Source organism: Chlorocebus sabaeus, chromosome 2 (genome assembly GCF_047675955.1).
Source record: "Chlorocebus sabaeus isolate Y175 chromosome 2, mChlSab1.0.hap1, whole genome shotgun sequence".
NCBI classification, from domain to species: domain Eukaryota; kingdom Metazoa; phylum Chordata; class Mammalia; order Primates; family Cercopithecidae; genus Chlorocebus; species Chlorocebus sabaeus.
Genome location: NC_132905.1, coordinates 61,883,112 through 61,909,601, shown reverse-complemented (window position 1 = coordinate 61,909,601; position 26,490 = coordinate 61,883,112). Strand labels below are relative to the sequence as shown.

At 41.0% G+C, this 26,490-nt stretch overlaps 1 protein-coding gene and 1 pseudogene across 2 annotated transcripts in view; both read right to left on the bottom strand.

Annotated features, from left to right (window-relative positions):
• Positions 1–26,490, bottom strand: part of PSMF1 (proteasome inhibitor subunit 1) — a 43,087-nt gene that overhangs the window by 3,577 nt on the left and 13,020 nt on the right. For both annotated transcript variants that reach the window (XM_007962843.3, XM_037995015.2), the window contains exons 4-6: positions 23,791–23,976; positions 1,604–1,657; positions 321–479 (exon numbers count right to left, since the gene is read on the bottom strand). In XM_007962843.3, coding sequence (XP_007961034.2) covers positions 321–479; positions 1,604–1,657; positions 23,791–23,976 — 399 coding nt within the window. The remainder of the gene's footprint in view (positions 1–320; positions 480–1,603; positions 1,658–23,790; positions 23,977–26,490) is intronic.
• On the bottom strand, positions 2,555–10,154 carry LOC103215938 (actin, cytoplasmic 2-like; annotated as a pseudogene).

Genomic DNA, 26,490 nt, shown 5'->3' with positions numbered 1-26,490 from the left:
ACTATCTACCCAAGACTGCTGAAGAAAGGATCCAATGAGTTTCTGACACATACTTAACTTTCAAGAACTGTTAGTTCCTCCTCCTACTTTGAGTCCTCCCCAGAGGGGAGCTGGGGAAAGAGAGGCTCTGAGGGATAGGGAGCTCCTAGAAGGCTCCAGGGAGGCATCAGGCAGGGCCCTGGAGGAGGCTCCACTCTCCTGGCAGCAACAGGTGAAGGCAGCGGCAACTGTGTGCCTGGGGCTAGAAACCTTCGTTGCTGCCACACTGAGCCAAGCTGCCATCAGGTCCTACTTCTCAGCATACCTGAATGACTACCTACCCAGGTGGGCTGGTCCCAATGGGTCCGAAGGGGTCAAAGCGAGCTCCTGGGGGCACAGCGCCTGGAGGAAGCCGGTTGGGGAGGCCTGAGGAAGGGTCAATAAGTGCTCTTGGGAAGCCAGATCTCAGGGGATCCACAATCATGCCACCTCTCCGATGCCTAAGGCAAGAAGAAAAGTTGGGTAAGCAGGTGTGGCAAGGACTGCCCTTGGAGAACAGGTGAGGGAGGTGAGAGAATGGACCAAGAATGGCTGGGTTGTCTAATGTGGATGGCCCAAGCAGACATGTGGATGGCTGCCTGAGAGCCAGCAAAAAGTGGGCAAGGGCAAGAACACAAAGCCTATACGAAGAGCAAACTTCACAGCTGAGTACTTTTGGCTCTGCAGGGGTTGGTTCTTCTGCACAGTGCTTTTGGTTCTGTAGGGCTCCTCAAAATTGAGATCCCTGCCTTATCCTACACCCAAGAGGGCCAACTTGATCAAGACCAAGAGCCAGAACTTGCCAAGGTCAACTTCAATGCACTCGCAAGGTTCTGCAGGGTGCTACTTTAGGTTTAATGACTAATAATAGCATTGAGAAAATTCGTGATGTTGGTTTTTTTTGCTCTTTCCCTTAAGGGCCTCAGGGCAATTTCTGACTGCCTGTAGATTGCCTAAGTCTGGCTCCTGACAGCATCTGTCCCTCATGGAGTTCCATGGACCTGACCTCATGTGCTCAAACTAGGATGAATGAGCTGATGGTTCCCCAAATTTTGAAGTCACTGCTTAGTTATATCTCCACTGTCTAGGAATGAGATGCTGAAGTTGGGGTCACTTTGCAGCAGAGGTTAAAATCTAGTTAGAATCATTCAGGGAAGAGAGTGGAGAGCAGAGGCTATAGTAACTTTGTTGGATGCATGATAAGAACCGTCCAGAGTCTAATGGGGCTCAGAGGCTCCCTTTATCAAGTGGGGTAATCTCTGAATAGCCCTGAGCTGCCCTAAGGCCCACCATCTGCTCTTCACTATACAGTTGATAAACTAGGGTGGGCAGGGGGACCGGGAAATGGCAGAAGAGCTGCCTGCTGGGCTTGCTCACCTCCCTGCCAACACTCAGCGCTCTCCTGCACTGCTCTAGCTGAGGAGGGGCAGCGCATGTGGCAGTGCTTTCTCAGCCGCTCAGCAACAACTCCCTCCTCCACCCCAAAGGAAGAGACTGACTGAAAACTCTAAAATTAGAAGATGAACTGGGGCTGAAAAGCCACAAAAGCAAGTTGTGTTGTTGCCACCTCCCCAGCAGTACTCACCCAAAAGGGTCTAAGTCTTCTCCCCCGACAGCAAATGGGCCCCGGGGATCACACCTGAAACAAACAAGAGACAATTACTGCAAGTCCCAGAGCAGCCAGGCACCTGATACATGTGGGATCACAAACACACTTGCAGGCATGGCAAACCCCTGCATGAGACTATAACACAAGGGATATTTCAGGGTGGTCCTTGGTTCAGATGAACAATAATCCTACAATGACAATTATGTAAGAAGGGCGGAACACAAACCTAAAAACATAGATTAAAATATTAAATATTAATATTTTAAAATAGTAATATTGGTAAACTCCAGATAAATTTTATTCACATCTTTCTCAGTTTCTTCAACTTTGTATAATGAACCAAGAAGTTTTACATCAGAAAAATATTATTCTTAAACCCAAAACCAAAATCCCAAAGCTAAGATTCAGACAGAAGCTTCCAAAGTAGAGACAGATGTATGGAGTCACATACGGCTAGAACAGTGCTTCTCAACCTTTTTGTCAATATAGCCCCTGTATAAAATTTTAGTACTATAGATATACTGTGTATATGTTTATGCATTGTACCTGAAGGAGGGCCACAAACCACTGTAATCTCTAGGACTGCCCCTGACCCCAACAGCCGATTTCTGCCTTCATGGAGAATGCATGAGCTAGAAAGCACATAAATGACTGCATGCTTTCCGGAGAGTAATTCCATATTATCTCTGTAATATATATAGGTATTGATAGACATAAAAATACATAGTCCTTCAGAAGTTTTATATGTCTTTTTTTTTTTTTTAAATGGCAGCACTTTTATTTTTTCTTACACAATGATGTGCTGCTAGGCCTAACGTTCTCACATAACAGTAAAATAAACAAAATTTGTTGTCATCTCTTAAAAGACTCAAGAATTGCATACAAAAAAAAAACCTTACATAAATGAAAAGGATGAATAAATTTACAGGTGTAAATGCAAACCGCTTCCAACTCAAGGCAAGAAACAGCCCATGGTGTTCTGGCAGGAAAACATCAGCTAAGAAAGGAAACTGGGTCCTACAGGCAAGACAGAAATGACAACTGGTTCAGCAGCCCTTGCCAGCCTCTAGAGAAATCCCAGAATACTCAGCCCTGATATATTAATACCCTGCACCAGTGGGAGACTGCCAGCCACACAGACCCACCAAGCCATGGACTTGTCTTCCACAGGCATGTTCTTCATCTCAGTAATGAAGTGCCCAAACCACATGTGCTAAGGGTTGAAATCAAAGACATGAACAGAGTATTAAACAAATACCAAGAGAACAGTTAACTTGAATACAAGGTCAAAATTAGCAACAAGTTCTACAATCCACTGCTGATCAAGCTTCAAGGACAAATTTCTTTCCAAAAGCTTATTCCAGTTTTGTGAGACTGGCATGAGGTGTATACATTTGTCGGGGCAAATTTATACATCTGAATTACCCTATGCAGCAAATGCTACACATCTGCTTGTAGTCCATTTAGAAGCATTTGCAGTGGACATGGAGGGGCCCAACTCGTCATACTCCTGCTTGCTAATCCACATCTGCTGGAAGGTGGACAATGAGGCCAGGATGGAGCTGCTGATCCACACGGAGTACCTGTGCTCTAGGAACGCAATGATCTTGATCTTCCTTGTGCTGGGCACCAGGGCAGTGATCTCTTTCTGCATCCTGTTGGAGATGCCTGGGTACATGGTGGTGCCACTGGCCAGCACTGTGTTGGCGTACAGGTCCTTGTGGATGTCCACATCACACTTTATGATGGAGCTGAAGGTGATCTCACGGATGCTGCAAAATTCCACGTCCAGAAAGAAGGGCTGGAACGCCTCCAAATACTGGAACTGCATGTTGCCAATGGTGATCACCTGGCTGTTAGGTAGTTTGTAGCTTTTCTCCAGGGAGGAGGATGACATGGCAGTGGGCATCTCCTGCTCAAAGTCCAGGGCGACGTAGCACTGCTTCTCCTTGATGTCATGCACGATCTCCCGCTCGGCCGTGCTAGTGAAGCTGTAGTCACACTCTGTGAGAATCTTCATGAGGTGGTCAGGTTCTGACCAGCCAGGTCCAGACACAGGATGGCGTGGGGAGGGCACAGCCCTCGTAGACAGGCACTGTGTGTGACTCCATCTCCAGAATCCATGATAATGCCAGTAGTGCGCCCAGAGGCATAGAAGTATGGCCTGGACTGCCACGTACATGTCCAGGGTATTGAAGGTCTCAAACATGATCTGAGCCATCTTCTCTCTGTTGGCCTTGGGGTTTAGGGGGCCCTCGGTCAGCAGCACCGGGTGCTCCTCCAGGAATACACGCAGCTTGCTGTAGCCAGTGTGATGCCAGATCTTCTCCATGTCTTCCTGGTTGGTGACGATCCTGTGCTCGATGGGGTACTTCAGCGTCAAGATGCTGTGCTTGCTCTGGGCCTTGTCGCCCAGGTAGAAGTCCTTGTGGCCCATCCCCACCATCATGCCCTGGTGTTGGGGGCACCTGACGGTGGAGGGAAACATGGTTCGAGGGGTGTCATCCCCAGCAAAACCAGCTTTGCACATGCTGGAGCCATTGTCAATGACAAGTATGGCAATCTCTTTTTCCATTGTGATTGGTGGAGGAGCGGGAAGAGCTCCTCCTTCTAGGCGGCAGAGCAGCAGGAAGATGTGGAGCACAGGCTGGCAGTAGTGAGTGAGACCCTCTTATATATCTCTATATTCTTTGATCTGATAATTTTTTGTCGAGGTGTTCATTTTAAATAAAGAATAAAGAATTTAAATTAAAATATATTCACAAAGACATTAATCAAGGAAACTGCAGTCAGCTTAAATGGAGGCCAGTTAGGAACATCATGGCAGGTTCCTAAATGTAGCCATAGAAACAGTAAAAACCATGTTCTGAGAATGTTTTAAAAACGATGTGGAAAAACGCTCATGCTGTAGTGTTAAGTATCGAGGGGAAATGGGGTTTATCAATAGCCTAGGGAAATTAACTGTGAAAAATGTATGTATGCAGGGTAGTGGTGGTGGTATGTATAATTACAACTAGAAAGAAGCGTACTGAGAGTGCAAACAGTGACAGTTACTCCTGGGTGGTGAGGTATTTCTTTATACTTTCCTGCTTTTTCTGTAATGGATATGGATATAATACAACAAAAATATTTAGTATTTTGAAAGATGTGCTCTAGAATCTTTGCAGAGCCCTGGCAAGCAATACAAACCTGACAGTTCCGGGGCAGTGGCAGGTTCCTGCCAGACCTTGGGAAAGCCTTATATACAGCAGCTAATCTAAGCTTACAGGTAAGAAATCATTAACTAGAGAACTGGGAAAAAATCCAAAAGTAGGTGCTCCTCCAGTCAGTTCCACCTGATGGGTTGGAATCGCAGAATACTGTGATTTAAATGGACAAGGCCAGGTTTCCCAGGGAAGGAATATTTCCTGACCTAGGTTACTGCTCCCAAGCCACAGTTCATGGAGCTAGCAGTCAAAGTTTCTAGCAGCCTCCAATATCCTGCGCAACTGGAGGCAGACCAGGTGGTGCCAGAGGGCAATGAGCATCTTACCTGACTCCATGAAGTGCCCCCTGACAGAGTGGCAAACATAGGGGGCTTCTAGTGGCTGTTAAAATGCTTGAGAATAAAGAGTCTTGATTGCTCTGAAATATGCAACCATCTCTATTTTTCTCTCTGGACCACGAAATATGGGGAGGAGAGAAGAAACAGAACAAGAAAGGTCATACAGGCAGTTGTAGGCTGAGCACAGTGGCTCATGCCTGTAATCCCAGCACTTTGGGAGGCTGAGGTGGGCAAATCACTTGAGGCCAGGAGTTCGAGACCAGCCTGGCCAGCATGGCAAAACCATGTCTGTAAAGGCCGAGTGCAGTGGTTGACGCCTGTAATCCAAGCATTTTGGGAGGTCGAGGTGGGAGGATTGCGAGTCCAGGAGTTTGAGACTAGCCTGGGCAACACAGTGAGACCCCTATCTCTATTATTAAGGAAAAATAGGTGCTGTATTTCCTAAGTTGTTTTTGCTGTTAACATTTTTAATGGCCAATACATACTCAAGAGAAGCAAATTTAAAAAATTTACTTAATTTTCTATTGCAAGCATTGATGATGTTTCTGGGGTATGCATGTGTAACTACAAATAATACTGTACTTAATATCTTTCATGTACATTTTTTTTTCTCTATGTTAGAAAACACAGATATCTTACCTTCTGTCACTCTACTACTATATGATGGGAACAAAGAACTTGTTTCTTTGGTCAACTAATTAAAGGAGTTGTGCTCAGGAGCCTCAACTGCACCTGACTGAGATGATTAGGTCTTGGTCCTTCAAGCTAATGAGATTTAGACAAGATTTTAGACTGAGTTGATGCAATAATGGGTTAAGACTCTTGGAAACCTCAGGGGAAGAAAGATATATTTCACATTTGAGAGGCCAGAGAACAGACTGTGGTAGATGGAATTCAATCCCCTCTCAAGACTCCACAACTCCTAATCCCCAGTACCTATGAATGTGATGAGAAAGCAATCCTGTGATTGTTTTGTTATATGGCACAGTTGACCTCAAAAGGGCACATCACCTCAGTGGGCTAATCTAATAAACAGGAACCCTTAAAAGCACAGAACATGGAATGTGGCAGAAGAAGAATGCCCAAGAAGAGACTCAACACAGCACTGCTAGCTTTGAAGAGGAGGCAGCCACATGAGAAGAAATGCAGAAGGTCTTATGGAACTGAGGGAGAGGGACAGGAACCTTAGTCTTATAACCACAAGGAACTGAATTCTGCCAGTGACCTGAATGAGCCAAGCAAATCCATATTCTTGACCTAGAGAATTATGACATAATAAGTGGGTGCAGTTTAAAGCCACTAAGTTTGTGGCAATTTATGATGCACATATATGCTGCAAACACTTTCCTCACTTTACTGGCCTTACACTTTGAGTTCAGTTAGCTAACAGATGTTACGAAGACACTGTTTTTCTAAGTAATTTAAAAGAATAATGAGACTGACTCCAGCATTGGTAAGGATAGGAAAATGACACTGAAACATAGTGAGAATGTCAATTAACACAACTGTTTAGAAGGGCAACTGAGCAATAAGTATGAAAATCTCTATAAACAGACTTGGTCCTTAATGTAGTAATTCTATAGGAATCTATTCTAAGGAAACATTCAGAGACGTGCTCCAAATGGCATAAAAGTATGTCCATAAACGTAATGAATCATTAGTTATGGTAGCCCCAAACCAGAAATGACAGGCTAAAAAAAGAACTTGCATCGTCCTTGAGTTTTCTTCCCTTCATTAAGCCAACCCATTGGCAAGTCCTGCCAGGTGTACTTCCAAACAGACCCTAAAGCCACCTGCCTTATATACCACCATCTACCACCAACCACCATTATATCTTGCCTGGCTGCCTGTGTCAACTTCTTCTCTGGGTCTGTTTTTACTCTTGTCCCTCTATAATCCATCTCTACAAAGGAGCCAGAGGGTTATTTTGTTTTTTAATGTAAACAATATGAAGTCCCTCCCTTGTAAAACCTGCCCAGTGGCTTCCCATTTTCCTGATCTTGGCCCCATGGGCTTCATGCACTGGCCTGTGCTTACCCCATGGTGTCGTCTCCTATGTCTCTGCTCCACTGCTGTACTGTGTTCCAACCAGTACTTGGAGCAATCCAAGCCAAGCCCATTTCTTTGTTCTTGGAGCAATCCAAGCCAAGCTCATTTCTTCTGAAACAACTGCCAATATATGTATCAAAAGTGGGAAATACTAAGGGCTGAATCCTGCTCCAATGCTCATGAGATATGTTGCTTTGGGCAAGTCAAGCTCTTGGTGCCTCAGTTTTCTTTTGCACAAAACAGAGATACCAAGAGCATCTACCTCATTCTCTTATGAGGCTTAAAAGAGATTGTTTTACATATACTTTACACTTATGTAACTGCTCAGCCCACAGTAAAAGCTCAATAAATATTAACCATGTTAACATGTCCACTGTCAGAATATGACTGGGATTCTTCAAGAGAAAAAAAAAAATCTGTGGTTAACCGAGTCCCAACCACGTAACTTTTCAAAACATTGATGGCTCCCATCACCCCATGGATCAAATCCAGCTTCTTAGCACATACTGGCCTTGTGATTTGGTCCTCACATTCATCTTTTCTCCCTTCACATGCTGACATGAGTGAAACAAAAACTCCCCCACTTGTACAAGATGATTTCATAGCCCCATTGGTACCCGTCGTTCCCTCTGCATAAAAGTCAATTACCGTCAATACCAAAGAACTTTTATTGGTCCTTTAAAACTTAGCTCATCAGGCATCATCTCTATGAAACCTTTCCTTCTACCCTTCAGATTAATCACTCTTCAATGAGGTTCAGCAGATCTCAGACATACTTCTAAAATTGTTTTAAAAAGATTTATGATCTGGAATGAAAAGGACAATTAGTCCCAATCAACTGTGAGCTCCTTGAAGGCTGGGTCCACACCTCATGACATATTCCCAGTAAGTGGCACATGATGGACTCAAGTTCAAATTCTGGCCTCACCATTTCACAGCTGTGTGACCCAGGGCAAGTTATAAAATCTCCAAGCCCTAGCTTTCTCTTGTGTAAAATACAGACAATAGTATCTACTTCACAGGGTTGTTACATATATATTAAATGAGAATGCTTACAAAAGTGTAGTGCCTATACATTTAGAGTCCAATAAGTAGAATTCAATAATTTACTATTATAACACAACTCTTCCTTCTTACTGTTGTGAGGAAGTTACTTACTGTACATGAACTTCAGCTTCCTTACCTGCAAAATGGGGAGAGCCCTTACCAATCTCATGGAATTGTTGAGGGGATTAAATAAGAGCACAGGGATTAAATGCCCAGCATTTGTCTGGAATCATTGGCACTTAATAAATAAATAGTGGCTATATAAATGTTATTGAACTTTGCTATCCACAGGAAAAAACCAAAGGGATATTATGTGACTCCAACGGGAAAAGAATGAAAACAAATTTTAAGAATAGAGAATAGTTTCACAAGTAATGAAAAATGAAAATTAAATTATTAAAGTAACATACGTAGAGGGCAATCTTTTCAAAATATGGTGCTGGACCAACTGGATAGCAATGTGGAAAAATATAAATCTCACACCACACATAAAAAATATTTTAAATGGATTATAGATCAAATATAAAAGGTATACCATTAAAGCTTCTAGGAGAAAATATACAAGGATTTCTCCATGACCTTGGCATAGGGCAAAGACTTCTTAAACAAAAATCAAAAGAGTATGAAACAAAGGGAAAGAACTGATAAGCTAGATTACATAAAAATTAAGAATGTTTTAACAATAAAAAAAAAAAACCCATTAACAGGGTAAAAAGGCAAGCTACAGAGGGGAGGAAGACATTTGTAATGCATTTATTTAATGAAGGACTTAACTTCAGAATATATAAACAATGCCAACAAGTCATAAAAAGACAAGCCAATAGAAAAACGAACAAGAGATTTGATTACCTCTTCACAAAAGATGAAATCCAAATGGCTAGTAAACCTCAAGAAAAGAAAAAATTTTAAATGTGGCTCATGCACATGAGCCACATTTTACCATGAGGTCAAAGCTATTTTATATCAGAAACTATTTGGTTTTTTTGCTGTGTTGACATTTGCACTGATGGTGCAAAAGCAATAGTGGGTGGAACTGCTGATGCCATAGTATGACTCAAAGCAGTAGCACTAACCTGGCAGTCACTGCATCCTCCCTTACCACTTACTCACCCACATCCAGCTTCATTTTAGAATGTACTTGATGAAGAGGTATAGATTGTCAAGTTTTGTAAAATTTCAATATTTGAATATGTCTTTTTAATATTCTGTGTGAAGTGGGAAATGGGCATAAAGCACTTCTTTTTTTTGTTTTTTTTTTGAGACAGGGTTTTGCTCTGTCGCCCAGGCTGGAGTGCAGTGGTATGATCATGGCTCACCACAGCCTCCACCTCCTGGGCTCAAGCAATCCTCCCATCTCAGCCTCTCAAGTAGTTGGGACTCCAGGGCCACGCCACCACACCCAGCTAATTTTCAGAGACAGAGTTCACCATGTTGCCCAGGCTGGTCTCAAACTTCTAGGAAAATAATGAATGGTATTTACTGCCAATGAGAAAATTCAAGTTTTCAAGCAAAAATCAGCAATGATATTATATAATAAAATGTGTCAACTTTGAGAGCAGATCTGCATATCTCAGTGAATCAATATTTTCCAAATGACCAAAATACACGATCTTCCATGACAGTATTATACACAGGTAAAAGGTCCATTCAAAGGGTATGATAAACTAGTAGATTTTAATGTAACAGATATATAAAAAAGTTCACTGATATGGATTCAGATTCCACATTACAACTAACCCTTACAAAAACTACTACTTGTCAAGTTGGTTCAACAGTAAAGAAGAGGCCGGGCGCAGTGGCTCACACCTGTAATCCCAGCACTTTGGGAGGCCGAGGTGGGCGGATCGTGAGGTCAAGAGATCGAGACCATCCTGGCTAACACAGTGAAACTCCGTCTCTACTAAAAATACAAAAAAAAAAAAAAAAAAAAAAAAAAAAAAAAAAAAAAAAAAAATCAGCTGGGCATGGTGGCAGGCACCTGTAGTCCCAGCTACTCAGGAAGCTGAGGCAGGAGAATGGTGTGAACTTGGGAGGCGGAGCTTGCAGTGAGCCAAGATCGCGCCACTGCACTCCAGCCTGGGCGACAGAGCGAGACTCCGCCTCAAAACAAACAAACAAAACAGTAAAGAAGAATATCTATAATTATTTGAAAAGGTTATTAAACTAGTCTTTTTTTCCAACAACTGATATGTGAAAGGCTTCAATGAAAACAACATATCCCCTACAGACTGAATGCAGAAGCAGAAATGAGAATCTAGTTGTCTTTCATTAAGCCAGACATTAAAGAGATTTGCAAAAATGTAAAAGAACGTTACTCTTCTAAATTTTGTTTTGAAAAGATATTTCAGAGAAATTTGTTATTTATATTAACACTTATGGGCTTATTATTAAATGAATGAATAAATGTGCATTTTGAAAATATCATTTGTAACTTCTAATGCAGTAGATATTGATACATATAACCCATATAAGAGCTCTCTGGGGTCCTCAAAAATTTTTAGAGTGCTAGAGGGTTCCTCAGAACATAAAGTTTGAGGTTCTCCAGTGTAAGTAATATAACTCAAGGAAGTAAAAGAAAAAAAACCCTAATACACGGGGATGTTCATAGCTGTACTATTTACAATGAAAAATTAGAAATGCTTGAAATACCCCATAGAAGTGATATAAACCATAGCATACTAGTAAAATGAAATATCAGATGCTAAAAGAGTTATGTTTAGCACTTTAGTAAATGGATTATGAAATTTAAAAAGAAAATGCAGAATGCAAACTATTTGGAACATTTAAAAATATGTAAAGATACAGACTGGTTGGGATTAAAAATGAATTCAGAATGACATAAAAAAGAGCTTTATATCTAAAGATTTATTTTTAGAGAAGCTGGTTAAGCATAGAAAAACTGTTTTTTTCAAAACATGGAGCAAGATTTGGGGCATCCAGTCTCCTATCAGAGGACAGATGAAGCAAAAGGAAACAGGTTAGATTTATAATGACAATAAAAAGTTAGGTTGGATAAAAAAATATTTTCCTTATAGATGGGTTGTTTTCAGTAATTCTTTCCTAGACATCTCAGGAGTAGGAAAGACCTGCCCACCTCCAATTTTCCACTACAATGGAATGTCTTCTCTAGCTATACTCCTAGCCTAGACACACCCAGTATCACAGCAGACCCAGAATCCTTTACAAGCTGCAGCCATACATCACTACACACCTAGGGAAACAAGTCTCTATGCTCTAGGGTAGACAATCCCAACTTTAGTTTGTATTTGGAAATTTCCAGGTGTGAGATAGGCAAAACAAGAGTGTTTAAGGCGAGGGGTGAGACACAGGACTGTGTCCTATGGGAAGGAGCAGAGGCTGCTATTTCTGCTCAGAGCACCAGCCAAGGGTGTTCAGTGATGGCTGCTCAGTGATGGGATAATTAACACCCTGTAGCAGACAGAGAGGCCAGCTGCTGTGCTGCTTTTTGCCTCCTTCCTGCCTGTGGCTTCACCCCAAAACTAGGCATTTCAGGGGGAAAGGAAAAGGTGGAAGTTTGAGTGCCTGGTTGCTGAGCAACGTGGTGGTGATGCGAGCTGCAGTAAATGAACCACAGCTATCTGAGCTCATGGACAAATGGGTCTGGCCAAGGAATAAGCAGAGAGTGGGGGCAGAGGCAGGTGAGGTGAGTACAGAGGAGAGATCTGATAGGCTGCCAATTTGCTAGAGGCTAAGAAAAAGCCTCCTAAACATTCTGCCTCCTCTTCCAACCATCTCTCCAGTTCAGTGCCTTAGTCTTGTGAAACAGGTCTGCCTGAGAAAGACTTAATTGAGGAGGGGAAAGGAGATGGGCTTTTCTCCATAATCAGTCTACGCTACATTGAATTTGTACACACACTGCTTATTACATGAACTAACGCCGACAGGTGCAGTGGGAAAAGCACGAGCTGCTGAGTTAGATCCACTTCGGGGTAAATCCCAGTGCTCACCCTCCCAGGGAGACAACGCTGAGAAGCTACGTGCTACCTCTCTCAGCCACTGTCTCTTCCCTTGTAAAGTAGGGATGCCACTGATCTTCTTGTAGGGCTGTCCAGAAGATGAGCAACCATATATTAACACACTTGGTTCACAGACCAACACACGGTGAACAGCCAAGAAAGGGAAATTACTTCTGTCCTCAACACAGGGTGATGATGATGATGATAACGGAAACAATGTCTATAATGGACCTGGGCCTGGGCCTAAATACAGTTGCCCAACACCCTCTCTGGGCTGACACTCTCACACCTAATCCTACATCAAATCTGTTTTGGGGGAAGATGGTAGTATTTAAAAACAATAAAACAAGGTTATTTTTTGAGAGACCTCTACTCATTAAACCTTCAATCTTGTTCTCATCTTTGCCAGCTACATGAATGGGAATCCACTGAATATTTTTTTTCCAGTGACCAGTTACTAGACCACTGAATAATTACTGAATGTCAACATGTGACATCCTTCATCACATTCAATCCTACAAAACCTGAGACAGCTGTAATTATTCCCAAGGTGCAGATGAGAAACCTGAGGCTCCAAGAGGCTAAATGTGCTGAGAGACAGGGAAAGGTACAAGCTCAGGGTGTGAACACAGCTGATCAATCTCCAAAGCCTGTGCTCCTAACTGCCACAAAATACTCTTCATGACATGGAGGGAGAGGTGAGGCAGGGAAGGAAGGGGACCAAGTTCTTCCTTCAGAGTGGTATGGAGGAGGGAAAAGCTTGATCTTCTGCCTGATCCTCTCCAACCCACCAGGCTCTTTAGCCAAAGGCACTGTTGCCCTCAGAATCATTCAGTGGTTTCCAATTGTCCACAGGGAGATTCATGTGCTTCACATCAGGGGCTTCCCCAAATCTGGCCCCATCCTCCCTAGCTGGTATATGCTAGGATTCCAGAAAAATTATTTTTGTCCAGTTGAAGTTCAGGGACAGCCCCAAGTTTTTAGACCTTGATGCCTCTAATCTACTGTTTTCTCAGTCTGGAACAACCTTCTTCATTTAAAAAAAAAAAAAAAAAAAAAATCTGTTATGTGGTAATTCAGACACATGAAAAGACCGAGAGAGAGTTTAAGAAATAATTCCCTTTCCCGTGAAGACACAGCTCAGGCAGCACTTCCAAGTAGCCTTTCCCAGGATATTCATGAAGTATCTCTGTGTTAACCTTTGTAACAGCAATTATCTCTCTTAACTCACCTATTTCCCATGCCACAGGGGAAGTGCATGCCTCTGTAGTAGGGGCCCAGCCCTAGGAATCCCTGAACCCACAGAGAAACAAATATTTGCTGAACAGGGGACTCACCAAAAATGCACAATGCACAGGTCTGAGCAATGGGTGAAAACACAGAGCAAAGAAAATATGCGCTTGAAAAAAGCCAGTAATCTTGAGATCAGACAAAAATAACTGAGTGGTGGTACGGTCAAAAGTGGGGTGAACTCCAGAGATAGAGGACCAGAGGTTTCTGCCAACCAAAACCAGGTTGGGGCAGGACTTGCTGGACCTGCAGCAGTCCAGTGGTTGAATGGTACCCTCCTTATTTTCTGGGCCTAGTAGAATATTCACATCTTCTCCGAAGCCTCCTCAGACCAGAGACTCAGAGCCTTCACTTAGTATGGATTCACTGAACGAAGGCCTACATCACTTCTTGGTAATTTTCTACCCTGGTAAGGAGTATTGTATCCTTTCCCTTACCCTAAGTGGGGAAGCTTGACCTGGTCTCAGCAACCCACTTAACGACCCCTGCCCGGCTCTGGCTCCACTGCCTGTCCTTCCAGGGCTCTGTATAGAACAGGCCTTCAGGCTAAGATGCCCTTTCTGCCCTACTCTCTGTCTGGCTAACATCTGTTCCTTTTTCTTTAGGAGTCTGCTTAGTGGTCAGTCCCTTCCTTGGGGAAGCCTTCAGGTACGGCTCAGATTCCTTTCCCTATGTGCTCCCAGTCCGTTGCTCATCCCTGACTAGATGATATGAGGACAAAAGGCCTCACTGGCCTTTGTGAAACACTCAGGGCTAGATCCACTGTCCCCCTACACACAGCTGACTAAATACCATGGACTTAAGAACCTAAGTGGCTCTTCAGCATCTAAATTTTGAAAACCCTTTTACTGTTAAATAATTAGAGATTCACAGGGGCCCAGACACAGTGGCTCATGCCTGTAATCCCAGCCTTTTGGGAGGCTGAGGTGGGCAGATCACTTGAGGGCAGGAGTTTGAGACCAGCCTGGCCGACATGGTAAAATTCTGTCTCTACTAAAAATACAAAAATGAGCTAGATGTGGTGGCAGCCATCTGTAATTCCAGCTACTCGGAAGGCTGAGGCAGGAGAGTCGCTTGAACCCAGGAGGCGGAGGCTGCAGTGAGCCAAGATAGCACCACTGCATTCTACACTGGGTGACAGAGGGAGACTGTCAAAAAAAAAAAAAAAAAAAAAAAAAAAAGATTCACAGGAGTTGGAAAAACAGTACAAGAGGTTCTAATACACTTCACTCAGTTTTCTCTAACAGTTAAACCACCACAAAGATCTCTCTCATGCTACTCCCCTTAATAACCATACCTACAGCTCTGCCCTCATAACCCCTGGCAACCATTAATCTGTTTAGCACCTCTATAACTGTATCATTTAAAAAATGTTATATAAGTGGAATCACACAATATGTGACCTTTTGGGAATGGCTTCTTTCACTCAGCATAATGACTTTGATTAACCAAATTGCTGTGCTTCAACAGTTCATTCCTTTATACTGCCGAGTAGTATTCCACAGTATGGATACACCACGGTTCCTTTAACTATTCATCACCGGAGGAGGGACATCTGGATTATTTCCAGCTTTTGGCTATTACAAATAAAACTCCTCTGAACATCTGTGTACAGGTTTTTCTGTGGGCACAATTTTCATTTTTCTGAGATAAATGTTCAGGTGTGTGATTCCTGGATCTAATTAAGTACATGTTTAGTTTTTTAAGAAACTGTCAAATGATTTTCCAGAGTAGCTGTAACACTTGACATGCCCGCCAGCAGTCTACATGATTCAGTTTTTCTGCACTCTCTCTAGAATTTAGTATCATCACTATTTTTAATTTTAGCTATTCTAATAGGTGTGAAACATCCCACTGTGGTTTCATTTGCATTTTACCTAGCTTAATGGCTAGCAATGCTGAGGATCTTTTCATTGCTTCTTTGACATCTGTATGTGCTTCTCAGTGTATCACCTCTTCATATCATTTTTCCATTTTTTCTTTTTTTCTGGGGGGACGGAGTCTTGCTCTGTCACCTAGGCTGGAGTACAGTGGTGCCATCTCGGCTCACTGCAACCTCCGCCTCCCAGGTTCAAGTGATCCTCCTGCCTCAGCCTCCTGAGTAGCTGGGAGTACAGGCATGCACCACCATACCCGCTAATTTTTGTATTTTTGAAGAGACACGGTTTCGCCATGTTGGCCAGGCTGATCTCGAATTCCTGGCCTCAGGTGATCTACCCACCTCAGCTTCCCAAAGCACTGGGATTACAGGCATGAGCCACCATGCCTGGCCTTCATTTTTCAATTTTCTAATTGGATAGTTTCTTAAGCTGTTGATTTTGAGAGTTCTTTATCTAGATATGAATCCTTTGTTAAATATATGGTTTTCTAGCATTTCCTCCCAAACTGTAGGTTATGCTTCTATCCTCTTAACAGGGTCTTTCACAGATTAAAAGTTCTAAATTTCGATGAAGTCCAATTTAGCATCTTTTAAAAATAATGTGCATTTAGTGCTGTATCTAAGAACTCTTCACTAAGCCCTAGATACTGAAGATTTCCTCTTGTGTTTTCTTCTAGGAGTGTTGTAGCATTGTATGTTACATTTAAATCAATGATCCAATTTGAGGTCATTTTTATATAAGGTTTAGGTCAAGGCTCATATTTTCGCTTTTGATTATCCAATTGCTCCAGCACCATCTGTTGAAAAGATGGTCCTTCCTCCATTGACTTGTTTTTGCACCCTTGTCAGAAGTTGGCTGGTCTTATTTCTGTGCTCACTATTCTGTTCTACTTATCTAAATGTCTGTCCCTCTGCCAATTCCACCATCTTGATTACTTTAGCTATATAATTAGCCTTAATATTGGGTGGAATGACTTCTTCTACTTTATTCTTTTAAAAACTTGTTATAGCTATTCTAGATTCTTTGACTTTCCATATAAATATTAGAATTATCTGTTATATCTTGCTATATCTATAGAAATTCTTATTGAGATTTTGATAGGAATTGCATTAAAATAGTATATCAATTTGTGGAATATCTGACATTTTTACTATGCTGAATATGTTATGTCTCCCCATTTATTTAGATCTTCTTTGATTTCTTTCACTAGCATTTTGTAGTTTTCAGTATAAAAGTCTTATACAAGTTTTGTTAGAATTATATCTCAGTATTTTAGCTTTTTTTTTTTTTTTTGGAGACGGAGTCTTGCTCTGTCATCCAGGCTAGAGTGCAGTGGTGCAATCCTGGCTCACTGCAACCTCTGCCTCCTGGCTTCAAGTGATTCTCCTACCTCAGCCTCCCAAGTAGCTGGGATTACAGGTGTGCACCACCATGTCTGGCTAATTTTTCTATTTTTAGTAGAGACAGGGTTTCACCATGTTGGTTGGCCAGCCTGGTCTCAAACTCCTGACCTCAGGTAATCCACCCTCTTCAGCCTCCCAGAGTGCTGGGATTACAGGCGTGAGTCACCATGCCCAGCCTACCCGAGTAGTTTTTGAACAACTACAAACAGTACGGTATTTTAAATTTCATTCCATCTGTTTATTGCTAGTATATAAAAATACAATTAATTTTTCTATGTTAATCTGGCATCTGGCAACCTTGTTAAACTCATTTTTATTATTATTTTAGGTAGATTCCTTGGGATTTTCTATGTAGATCATTATGTCATCTGCATATATAAACTGGTTTATTTCTTCCTATCTTATCTGTATGATAATTCTTTTTCTTGTTTTAATGTGTGGGCAAAACTTCTAGTATTATGCTGAATAAGAGTGGTCAGAGTGGTTATCCTTGCCTTGTTCCTTAGGGGGAAGGCATTCAGTAGCTAATTTTAAATAAATCACTTTTGCTGGTATGATGATGAATCCTTAAAATATTGTTTAGGTACTAACAAACCACTCTCTAGCTGAAGGAAAAATATTAAAAAAAAAAAAAAAAAGGCCCCAGTCATGGGCAGTTATTATCGATTCTCTTGGACTATGGTTTGATCTCAAGGAAATCATTTCTATCATTATATATTCATATTTCCAATTAAGCTAACTCTAGGACTTTTGTAAAATACCCATTTTTTACAGCTTTATTGAGATACATTTCACTTAAAAAATTCAACCAGCTAACATGTATAATGCATGGTTTTTAGATGTTCACAGAATGTGCAAATATTCTAATTTTAGAACATTTTCTTCACCCCAAAAAGAACCTTGTACCCATTAGCAGTCTCTCCTCATTCCTGCTTTCCCATCCTCTACCTCCACCCCGGCAAACACTAATCTGCTTTCTATCTCTTGCCTATTCTGGACATTTCACATTAAATAAATCATATAATATACAGTCTTTTATGACTGGCTTCTTTCACTCAACATGATGTTTTCAAGGTTCATCTATGTTATAACATGTATAAGTACTTCATTTTTATTGCTATAATATACATATTCAGTTGTAAGCATATATCATATTTGCTGTTCATCAACTAATAGACATTTAGGTTGTTCCTACTTTTTGGCTATTGCAAATAATGCTATTTTTTGGTTTGGGTTTCCATTTCACTAATGACCAATGTTGTTGCACATCTTTTCATGTGTTCATGGACTATCTGTACATCCTCCTTGGAGAAATATCTATTCAAATCCTTTGAACGTTTTAAAATTGGGTTTTCTTTTGTATTGTTCAGTTGTAAGAGCTCTTTATACATTCTGGATACAAGTTTCTTGTCAGATATCTGATTTGCAAATATTCTCTCCCATTCTGTGGATTATCTTTTCACTTTCTTGATACTATTGTTTTATGTACAAAACATTTTAATTTTGACAAAGTTCAATTTGTCTATTTTTTACTCACTGCTTGTGCTCTTGACCTCCCAGGTGTTGTGTCTAAGAAACCAGTCTAACCGAAAGTCAGCGAATAAGACTACCCAAGGTAGACTTATTACCAGGTCTAGAAGTTTTATAGTTCAAGCTCTTACACTCAGGTGTGTGATTCATTTTGAGTTAACTGAGGAAGGGACCCAACTTCATTATTTTGCATGTAGATATCCAATTGTCCCAGCACCATTTGAAAAGACTATGGTTTCTCTACTAAACTCTCTTGGTACCCTTGCTGAAATCAATTCCCTATGAATGTATGGGTTAATTTCTAGACTCTCAATTCTATTTCTTTGCTCTATATGTTTATCCTCATGCCAGTGCCATACTGTCCTGATGACTGAAGCTTTGTAATAAGTTTTGAAATTGGGATCTGGAAGTCTTCCAACTTTGTTTTTCTTTGAGATTGTTTTAGCCATTCTAGTTCCCTTGCACTTCTACCTGAATTTTAGGATCAACTTGCCAATTTCTGGGGGAAAAAACCCAAAACCTGCCGGGATTTTCATTGGGATCACACTGAATACATAGATCAAGTTGGGGAGTATGGTTAATATTAATTCTTCCTAGTCATGAGCACAGAATGTCGTTCCTTTATTTAAATCTTTAATTTCTTTCAGTAATGTTTTATAGTTTTCACCGTACAAATCTTATACAATTCTTTCCCAAATCTTTCACAGTGCACAAATCTTTTACAATTCTTCTTTTGTTAAATTTATTTTTAAGTATTATATTCTTTGTGGCGTTGTTATAAATGGGATAATTTCATTAATTTTTAGATTGTTCATTGCTAACGTATAGAAATACAATTGATTTTATCGATTTTTTTTTTTTTTTTTTTTTTTTGAGATGGAGTCTTGCTCTGTCGCCCAGGCTGGAGTGCAGTGGTGCAATCTCAACTCACTGCAAGTTCTGCCTCCTGGGTTCACGTTATTCTCCTGCCTCAGCCGCCCGAGTAGCTGGGACTACAGGCACCTGCCACCACGCCCAGCTAATTTTTTGTATTTTTAGTAGAGATGGTGTTTCACCGTGTTAGTCAGGATATCAATTTTATATCCTGCCACATTGCTGAATTTGCTTAGTTCTGTTTTTTTAGAGGATTCCTTAGGATTTTCCGTATACAAGATATCATGTCATTGACAAATAGAGATATTTTTACTTCCTACTTTCTAATCTGAATACCCCTTCTTTCTTTTTCTTGAGTGATTGCCCTGGCTAGAATATCAAGTACAATGTTATATAAAAGTGGCAAAAACAAAAGCAAACATGCTTGCCTTGTTCCGGATCTTAAAAGGAAAACACTCCATCTTTCTCCATTAAGGAGACTGTCAGCTGTGAGCTTTTTGTAGATGCTCTTGATTGGCTTGAGAAACCTCCCTTCCATTGTTTTTGTTGTTGTTGTTGTTTCCGTGTGCATGTTTTCTGAAACAGTCTTGCTCTCTTGTCCAGGCTGGAGTGCAGTGGCGTGATCTCAGCTCACTGCAACCTCCACCTCCCAGGTTCACGCGATTCTCCTGCCTTAGCCTACTGAGTAGCTGGGATTACAGGCATGCGCAACTATGTCCAGATTATTTTTACATTTTTAGTAGAGAGAGGGTTTCACCATGTTGGCCAGGCTGATCTTGAACTCCCGACCTCAAATGATCCACCCACCTTGGCCTCCCAAAGTGCTGGGATTACAGGGCTGAGTCACCATGCCTGGCCCCTTCTATTGCGAATGCGTTTTTTTGGTTTTGTTTTGTTTTTTGTTTTTTTTGAGACAGGGTCTCACTTTGTTGCCCAGGCTGGAGTGCAGTGGTGTGATGACAGACTGCAGCCTTGACCTCCCAGGTTGAAGTGATCCTCTTACCTCAGCCCAATAAGTAGCTGAAACTACAGGTATATGCCATCATGCCTGGCTACTTTTTAAATTTTTTGTAGAGACAGGGTCTCACTGTACTTCCCTGGCTAGCTGAATGCTTCTGTCATGAAAGGGTGTCAGACTTTGTCAAATGCTATTTCTCTATCGAGATGAACATGTAGTTTTTATCCTTTGTTGTATTATTATTATTATTATTTTTTGAGATGCAGTCTTGCTCTGTCACCCAGGCTGGAGTGCAGTGGCACCATCTCAGCTCACTGCAACCTCTGCCTCCTGGGTTCAAGCGATTCCTGTGCCTCAGCCTCCTGAGTAGCTGGGATTATAGGTGCCCACCATCACACCCAGCTAATTTCTGTATTTTTAGTAGAGAAGGGGTTTCATCACGTTGGCCAGACTGGTCTTGAACTCCTGATCTCAGGTGATCCACCTGCCTCAGCCTCCCAAAGTGTTGGGATTACAGGCATGAGGCACGGGGCACCTGGCCTCCTTTGTTCTATTGATATGGTGTATTGCACTGATTTATTTTCAGATGTTAAATCAATCATTCCTGGAATCAATTTCACTTGGTCAGGGTATATAATCCTTTGTATACGTTGCTGGATTTGGTTTGTTAGTACTTTGTTAAGGGTTTTTATATCTGTATTCATAAAGTATACTGGTTTGTAGTTTTCTTATGATGTCTTTGGTATTGGTATCAGGATAATTCTAGCCTCACAGAAGAAGCTGGGAAGTATTCCCTCCCTTCTATTTTTGAAAGACTTTGTGAATAACTGGTATTAATAAAAAATCCTTACTAAGGAAATTTTTTAACATACCAAAAAATAGTAAGAACAGTATCATGAGTTCCTGTGTGTATTCCCACCTAACTTCAATAATTATCATAGTCCACCATTCTTATTTTACTTATACTTCCCCTCCCCCACGCCTTACTCTTTTGGGGGCTGAAGTTATTTTAAAGCAAATCCCACACACATCATTTCACCTTTAAATACTTCAATGTATATCTCTAACAGATAAAGACCTTTTTTTTTTTAACATAAGCAGAATTATTTCACCTAACAAAATTGGCAGTAATTGATAATGTTATCTAACACCTGGTCCATGCTAAAATTTCCCCAAATGTTTAAAAAATAATTTTTTGAATTGGTTTGAATCAAGATCTAAACAATGTCCAACACTGCATTTTAGTTGGCATGACTCTTTCCATAATGGCCTGTTTCTCCCTTTTCTCCCCATGCGATTAATGTATTTGGTGAAAAAACAAGGTCAATTTATCCTATACAATTTTTCTGTATTCTAATTTTGGATGTTGTATCCTTATGTGTCTGTTTAACTCATTCTTCTGTCCTTCATATTTTGAAACTCGCAGTTAGATCTAGATTGAGGTTGCTGTGAACTTACTATTGCATAATATTAGAAAACAGTATCTGGCTATCCCACTTTTAGCGTTAAGATTAATCAATGGGTTCATATGCTACTCGCTAGATCCACCTATTATAAAGTCCCCTATCAACCTTTACTTCATAGTTTTATCAACCATTGAAATTTGTGACTAGGTACATTATTTCAGCAGAAGTTGCAACATGGTGACTTTCTCATTCTCTCAGTTCTTCCAAGGCTAGGATTTTTACTTTCACAATTCTATACTCTAGGTCTATGAGTCCTAAACAGGGAGGTAAAACCTCCAGGTGCCATAGTGCAAGCCCTGGGGTCATTTTTGCTTGTCACAGTAGTTGGAGGGCCTTCTTGGCATTTACAGGCAGAGACCAGAGATGCTGGATATTCTACAATTGATACTAGAGATTCATGAAATGAAGAATGACCTACATCCCACACAATTTTCAAATGTCTTGTTTAGATATTCATGGAAGTGTAAGCCTAAATAAATTATCTGAATGTAAGGCCATTTTATGTATGAACATAAGGTATTTTTTTTCTGTTACTTTAAAACAAGCACATTTTTTCCAGGAATGTAACTATGGCATAATTGAAGAAATAATATTCAATCACTATTTTGTTTGCAATTCTCCTAACAGCTGTTTACCATTTCAAAAAAGTCATGTTAGTAACAGCAACAGAGTTTTGTGGTATTTGAGTTGCTGACATAATACATCTGTATACAACAGCTTTTGTCACTGTTGAATTCAAGATCATACCACATACACATGTAAACATCTATGCTCTCCAGTGTACTCATGCACCTACACATGGAATATACATCATCATCTTATTAATTACTCTTTTTTTAATTTATATTATAGTTAGGACTTTATACTGATTTCCTCTGAAATGTGGATGAGGTAAGTTAGAATACCTATGAATTCCATTTCAATATAGTAAGAGCTATTTCACAGAATATTTGTTTTGAAATGGGCATTGGGTCTAATAAAGCTGAGAATTACTATTTACTTCAGGTCTAAAATTTTTTCCCAACCTGACTTCTGACCAGGGCTTATTCTTAAATCTTTCCAGCATGGAAAGGTGGCTAGATCACATCTGTTCACATCACAGGCAGAGCACTGTGCAGGGAGTAAGGATACCTAGACCCCAGCCCTGGCTCTGCCTCTTTATTGGTAGCTGGTGAACTCAGGCAGGTCATCTTATCTCTGTTCCCTTTGGTAAAATAAGATATATCAGACAAGTCATTTTCAATCTTTTCAACCACTTTTTCTAATTCTCCATTGTCTTCACAGGATTCAATATTTTTGGTAAAGACTTTGCCAAAGAGATATGCCAATCATTACTTGTAATAATTTAACTGATTTCCCATTTTTAGCTAACTAAAGGCATATAATTATGAACCAGAATAAAATAACAATGGTAGTCTACATTTATTAAGTGCTTATTTATGTCCCTCACAGTGAACTCTGTCCCTCATCCCTACCAACAGTATGATATCACAGTATGGGCTCCAAACTGAGAAGTGGTATCTCAGCTAGAGACTAGGGTCTCACAGTCCTTGTCTCCTCCCTCTGAGCAGAAGTCTCCAGTCCTAACGCTGCCATCCTAATCTGCAAAAACCTTGGAATGTGACTCACTCGCGCACCCCATGCTATTTTGGAAAACTTCTGAAGTTCACAGCGAGGTTGGGGGACTACAGTGAAATGAAATGAAATGGGCAAGACATTGGGACTGCATCTCCTCTGGGTTAGTACCTCTGCATCTTTGCATTTACTCAAAAAGACTGGCCCAGGGCCCTGTCTAGACAAAGAGCTCTGGGATGAATTAGCTGTGAATTACCTGGGTAGCAACCCTGGACTACTGCACATAAGCCCCAGAGGCACTGATCCTTGGATAGACTCACGGGCTCTGTGTGGCCTCTAGAAAGAAGTCAGGCAGGCTTAAGATGTGGGGTAATTAGGGTGGCTAGTAGCAGTTCAAGAACTCACTGCTCCACTTACGTCTCCACTTTCTAATTCCATTGAACCCCAAGACATTGATCATTTTGTTGAAAACACACACGGGCCAGGGATGGGGTCAAGTGGCAGGATGGGGATAGCTGGCTGGAATCCCTCTGCAGAAGCATGGGCTTCCCGCTGGACGCTCTGTACTCACCAGGGAGGCTGCCGGCTGGTGTGTGGATGGTGTGGAGGAATCCGGAGTGGGTCCACCTCTCTAGCGGTAGCAGGGGGGAACTCCCGGTGGGGACTGCTTACACTAGCCTTCTCCCACTGCTCATGGATAGGTGTGATGATTCCAGACACAATACGAGACCGAAGCTCCTCACTGTTCTTGTAGGTTCTGCAGGAAGCAGACGAAGAGTCAACTGCTTGCAGTTGGCTAGGAACCCTGGAAGCGGTATTCTGGCCGCAACGATGGCAGCGGCGGCCCTGAGAGCTCCTGGCGTTGCGCTTGGCCTGTTTATAAGTGGGGGAACAGGCCGCCTGGTGGACCTGGGTGAGGGGGGCAACAGCCCCACACTGTCTCTGAGATTTGGGCCTAAGCTTCTTAGGCATCTGAGTTGCCCCTCCTCGTTACCATCCCATGAGAAAGAGATGAGGGTGTAGGGGCACAGAGCCTGGACTGGCTACTCCTCTGTTCTCACCCACCTCACCCCTCCCTCAGCTTCATTATGTGTTCATCATGTGTCATGGGAAGGGTCATGGAAGGCAAAGGCTCCACGGGGAGGATAAATCAGGTTCCTGGTCCGGGCAGGCAGAGCTCTGGGGGCTCAAGGTCCAGTTCTGTCACTAACTCAGGAGTACTCGGAAGGCTGCCCCTAACACCTATCCCATCCTGCCTGGGCCTCTTTTTCTTTGCCTGTGAGAGACAAGTGACGTGAGCCACAGCTGAGGTGTGGAGGCAGGCTGAGGTAACAGAATGGGTAGGACTCCAGGCTTCCTAAAACACTGGTATTTTAAAATGAACCACATCCTGCCCATAAGGCAAAGCTCACAAATGTAAAATAACTGAAACCATACAAAGTATGTACTCCAACCATATGGAAGTACAACAGAAATCAAAACAAAAAGTTAACTCTCTAAGTACATGAAAATTAAGCAACATACTTCTAGAAAATCCTTGGATCAAAGTCCCAAAAAAGAAATATATAGCACTGAATTAAAATGAAAATAAAAACATATGAAAATATGCAGGATATAACTAAAGGATTGCTGAGAAGAAACCTCATAGCACTAAATGCTTACATCAAGAAAGAGGAAGGAACTCAAATCAATAACCAAAATTCTGACCTAAAGAACCTAGAAAAAGAAGAGCAAATTAACCCAAAGCAGGCAGAAGTAATAAAGGTAAGAACATAAGTCAATAAAAAAGAAAAACAATAGAGAAAATGAAACAAAAAGTCAATTCTTCAAAAAAAAAAATGAATACAATTGACCAACTTCTAGCAAGACTGACAAATATAAAAAGAGAGAGGACACAAGTCACCAGTAACAAGAATGAAACAGGAGATATTACAATAGATCTGTAGCCACTGAAAGGATAATAAGAGAATACTAAGAACAACTTAATCCAACAATTCATAATAGACCAATTCTTAAAAACCATAAACTACAACTCAGCCAAAATGAAACAGATAATCTGAATAGTTTCATTAAAGAAACTGAATTACACTTAACATTCTAAAAACAAAAAACAAAAAACAAAAATCTCCAGGCTCAGATTGTTTCAGGGAGAATTCTATCAAACATTTAAAGAAGAATTAACATCAATTTTACCATCACTTCTAGAAAATATACGAGGAGGGAATACTTTCCAACGCCTTTCATGGGACCAGTATTACTCTGGTATCAAAACCAGGCAAAGACTATACAAAAAATAAATAAATAAATACAGACTATTATATCCTATGAACTTACACACATAAAACATCCTCAATAAAATATGAGCAAATTGAATTTAAAAATGTATAAAAAGAATTATATACCATGACCAAATATGACTTGTTCTAGGTATGTAAGACTGGTTAGTAGTCACAAATCAATCAATGTAATCTACTATATCAATAAGCTATGGAAGAAAAATCATATGATCTTATCAATTGATACAGAAAAAAGCTTTTGACAAAATCCAACATGATAAATCCATTCAAGATTAAAAACTCTCAACAAACTAGGAATAAAGGGGAACTTCTTTAATCTGATAAAGAACATTTACAAAAAACCTACCCATAACAATAGACTTTACTGTGAAAGACTGCTTTGCCCCTAAGATTGGGAACAAGGCGGTGGTTCACATCTGCAATCCCAGCACTTTGTGAGGCTAAGATGGGCAGATCACAAGGTCAGGAGATCGAGACCATCCTGGCTAACACAGTGAAACCTGGTCTCTACTAAAAATACAAAAAGTTAGCCAGTCGTGGTGGCATGCATCTATAGTCCCAGCTACTCAGGAGGTTGAGGCAGGAGAATCACTTGAACCCAGGAGGCAGAGGTTGTAGTGAGCCAAGATCACATCATTGCACTCCAGCCTGGGAGACAGAGCGAGACTCTGTCTCAAAAAAAGAAAAAGAAAAAAGAAAAAGGACGAGACACAGAACCTAGAATAGCTAAAACTATCTTGACGAAGAAAAAGTGGGAGGAATTATTCCACTCAATATTAAGGCCTACAATAATCAATACTGGTAGAGTAATACTGACAGAAGAAGAGACATAGAGATCAATGGAAAAGAACAGAGGCTCCAGAGATAGATCCACAGATGTACAGACAACTGATTTTTGCAAAGTTTCAAAAGCAATTCAATGAAGGAATAACAAATGATGTTGCAGCCATTGGACATCCATGGGTAAAAAAAAA